Source organism: Acanthisitta chloris, unplaced genomic scaffold, assembly GCF_000695815.1.
Source record: "Acanthisitta chloris isolate BGI_N310 unplaced genomic scaffold, ASM69581v1 scaffold16979, whole genome shotgun sequence".
Lineage (NCBI taxonomy): Eukaryota > Metazoa > Chordata > Aves > Passeriformes > Acanthisittidae > Acanthisitta > Acanthisitta chloris.
Genome location: NW_008692119.1, coordinates 3,818 through 6,965, shown reverse-complemented (window position 1 = coordinate 6,965; position 3,148 = coordinate 3,818). Strand labels below are relative to the sequence as shown.

General features: G+C 57.8%; 1 protein-coding gene across 1 annotated transcript in view; it reads right to left on the bottom strand.

Annotated features, from left to right (window-relative positions):
• Nucleotides 1–1,415: 1,415 nt before the first annotated feature.
• Nucleotides 1,416–3,148, bottom strand: part of KIFC3 (kinesin family member C3) — a gene marked incomplete at its 5' end in the record, with an annotated part of 5,545 nt that continues 3,812 nt past the window's right edge. Inside the window, 3 exons of the mRNA XM_009082528.1 lie at nt 1,416–1,441; nt 1,949–2,057; nt 2,403–2,537. Coding sequence (XP_009080776.1) covers nt 1,416–1,441; nt 1,949–2,057; nt 2,403–2,537 — 270 coding nt within the window. The remainder of the gene's footprint in view (nt 1,442–1,948; nt 2,058–2,402; nt 2,538–3,148) is intronic.

Here is a 3,148-nt window from a genome sequence, read left to right as displayed (position 1 = left end):
TGAAAAGGCTCTGTCAGCCACAAGCTTCCCTCCTGAACAGCCTGTGGAGCTGGGAGAAAGGAGGTGGAGCAGGACAGGGCAGCGTTTGGGCTCACTTGGGGTTTAACCACTCACTCCCCTGCTAATCATAATAGGAGCCAATAGCTGCGATATGGTGAAGCTGTGCTGCCAGGGGAGGGATGTGCTCAGCTTTTCCAGGCCTGGAGACGATGCTGGGAGGGAAGGAGGGAGCACCCACCCCATTCCAAGCATATGGCTCAAGAACAGAAGCACAGGAGAACTGGCTTTAACAGTTTATTTAAAATAAGTTTTGTTACAAAACAGGATATTTCTTTTAATTATTAAAATACATAGAAACATCTAATCTTACAAAAGGCTAAATTCATTTTTCCCTTTTTCTGTTGTTCTTAAATAGAATACGCTGTGGAAGCGTGAGAGGAGAGGGCTGTGGTGGAAGGAGCCATCAGTGCATCCAGACAGGTATTTGCAGGAGTCAGCATACCCACAGGTGGGTGCTTGTAGGTCCAAGGGCAGTGCCATCCCCTCCCCTGCCCCTGCCAGCCACCATCCCCATTCATAAGCCAACAGGCTTTTGGGCTGGAGGTTTGGGGTCTTCTTGTTTTCCGTTAGCTTTCCATTCCAAGACCATGTAAACAGGTATAAATATTTCAAACACTTCGATGTCGACCACACTGTGATCTCTCTTGACAAGACAACTGGTAAATAACTTTACAATAGCTTCATTCAAGACTGCTAAATCCACCCAGGTGCTGTGTACCACAGGCAGCCCACGGACACTCCACCGTTGTGCCCAAGTGGCCGAGGGTGCCACGGCAGCACTGGCACCATGAGGAACAGCAGCTCGGCTCATGCACGGCACCAGGGGCCTTCATGCAACAACAGGCCTTGAGAAACCGACGGGGAAAGGAGCTGCTGGGTTTTTTTTCTGGCTTAACATGGAGGAAGGGCTGCTCTGAAAGATGCAGTCTTGGGGGAGCCAGGCCCAGGCTGGCCCTGGTGGGTAGCAGAGGCATGGCCAGGGGCTGGCTTGGCTCTGAGCACCCCCTGCAGCCAGATCCCATCATAAAACCAAAGCTGGAGAGTTGGAGGGAGCACCCAGCAGCTCCCTGCTCTAGCTAAAAACATCTGTCCAGCAAAATTAAATCACAGAGCTGACCCCTTGAGGGGGCAGATCCCTGCCCAGCACCGTTGTACCCCACCCTGAGATGGGGGTCTGGCTGCTGGGAGACCTTGGCCCCATGCTGTTCATGGTGAAAGGTGCCCTCACTTTCTGGTCATGGGTCCTGGTGGGCAAGGAAACAGCACTGAAGCCTTCATGTCTTCCAGTGGCCATCTCTGCGTGTCACCGTGAGGAGCTGGGTCCTGCAGCGCGTTTGGTGCTGGGCTGGCACTTGTCACAGGGGGACTGGCCTCAGCCTCCCTGCAGGGAGACATGCACAGGTCACAGTGGGCAGGGGCACAGCCACCAGTGCCCCAGCCCCGTCTGGTGGCATTGTAGCAGGAGGTGGTACCACAAGCATCCCCAGGAGCATCCTTGCACAGCCCAGCAGCCCTGCCCTGCCAGGGAAGCAGGGCGAAGCACAGCCCTCCCTGCCCTGCCAGGGAAGTGAGGCAAAGCAGAGCCCTCCACCAGCGCCCGCCGCAGCACTCACCTGGCAGCTACAGCTGCCCCTAAGTCAGGCTGAAATTAAAGGGGAGAGAGGTTCAGCCTGGCAGCATTGCCCTCCCCACACTCCCTGGGCCACCAGCAGTGGCTTCACACTAGGGTGCTCCTGGGGAAGTGCTAACCATGGCTAATTAGCTATTAGTTAATGAGCTGATTACAAATCAGCTCGCTCCCCCACGCAGGCTTTGCTACAGGCTGGCTGTGGGAGCCTCCTCAGACAGAGGGATCCCATCTGGGTTCCTGATGTGCTTCAGCACCCACCTGAGGTCTGGAGCTTCCTGCGGATGGAGGCAGCACGACCGGAGATCTGCCCCGGGCTGGAGGACGTGTGGCCCCGTCCAGGTGGTGCTGTGGTCCCTGGCGAGTCACCCTGGGAGGAGATGGGGCCCAGCCCCAGGGTCAGCCCATGCCAGTCCCCAGGGGGAAGGAATGGGGATAGGCTTGTGGGCAGATCATGCCCTCCTGGGTAGCAGTGTCCAAGTGTGCTCTGGGAGTACCACAGGGCTGCTGCAAAACAGGGCTTGGAACAGCCAAGGTGGCAGCATTGGCTGGACACTGCTGTTTGGGGACAACCTGTGTCACACCAGGTGATGGTCCCCAATGAAGACAGCTCCAGCAGAACACCCCACAGCCCTGGGGACCATGTGTGGCAGCAAAACAAGGGGGGCCCCAGCGCGAGGGGGAAGAGGAAGGGCATGAGCAACCCCTCAGTTACCTCCAATTGCTCCTGGCTGGGCCAGGAAACCAGCTCAGCCTTGCGGGAGACAGGACCCAGCTCCACGGAGCGAACCCTCTCGGCAAACTTCAGGGAACACAGCGTCTCGCTGGTGTTTTTCTCGGCGGGGGAAACCTGTGGTCAGGCAGGAACAGGCAGAAAGTCACCCTGTCAGCGGTCTGCACACCCTAGGGGCTCCCCCCAGCAAACCTCCCAGTGCTGGTCAGTGAGACACTATTATTAACCCGCCCCTCCCAGGACAGCCCTGTCCATCCGCTCCTGGGCCAACATCTGAGGCAGCTGGATCCCTGTCACCAACTGCCCCAGTGCGAGGGACAGCCGGGAATAGCTGTGGCAGGTGGCAGGGGCTCAGGCAGCCCCCACAGGGGCTCGGTGTGGGTGCAGACAGCCCAGGGTGGGGGGGTCACAGGGCAGGGCTGGAGGAGCTGCCAGAGCTTAAAATCCTCCCAGCAAGAGAGAGGATGAGAAATGACAACATGCAAGGAGATCATGCCCATAGGGATAGCATCCATATGCAGGCAGGGAAGATAGGACTGTGGACCTCCAAGTTCATCCGCCAAACTTTGGCCTAATTCTGGGGTGCAGAGACAGGGACAGAGCCACCCCTGGCATCACAACTGCAGACTGGAGGATGTCCCCATGGGCAAGCCTTACCCCCAGCTCCTGCCTCTGGCATCCCTCCCACCTGCCCCAGCGCTGGGGGAAGCAGGGACCAAACTCATCCC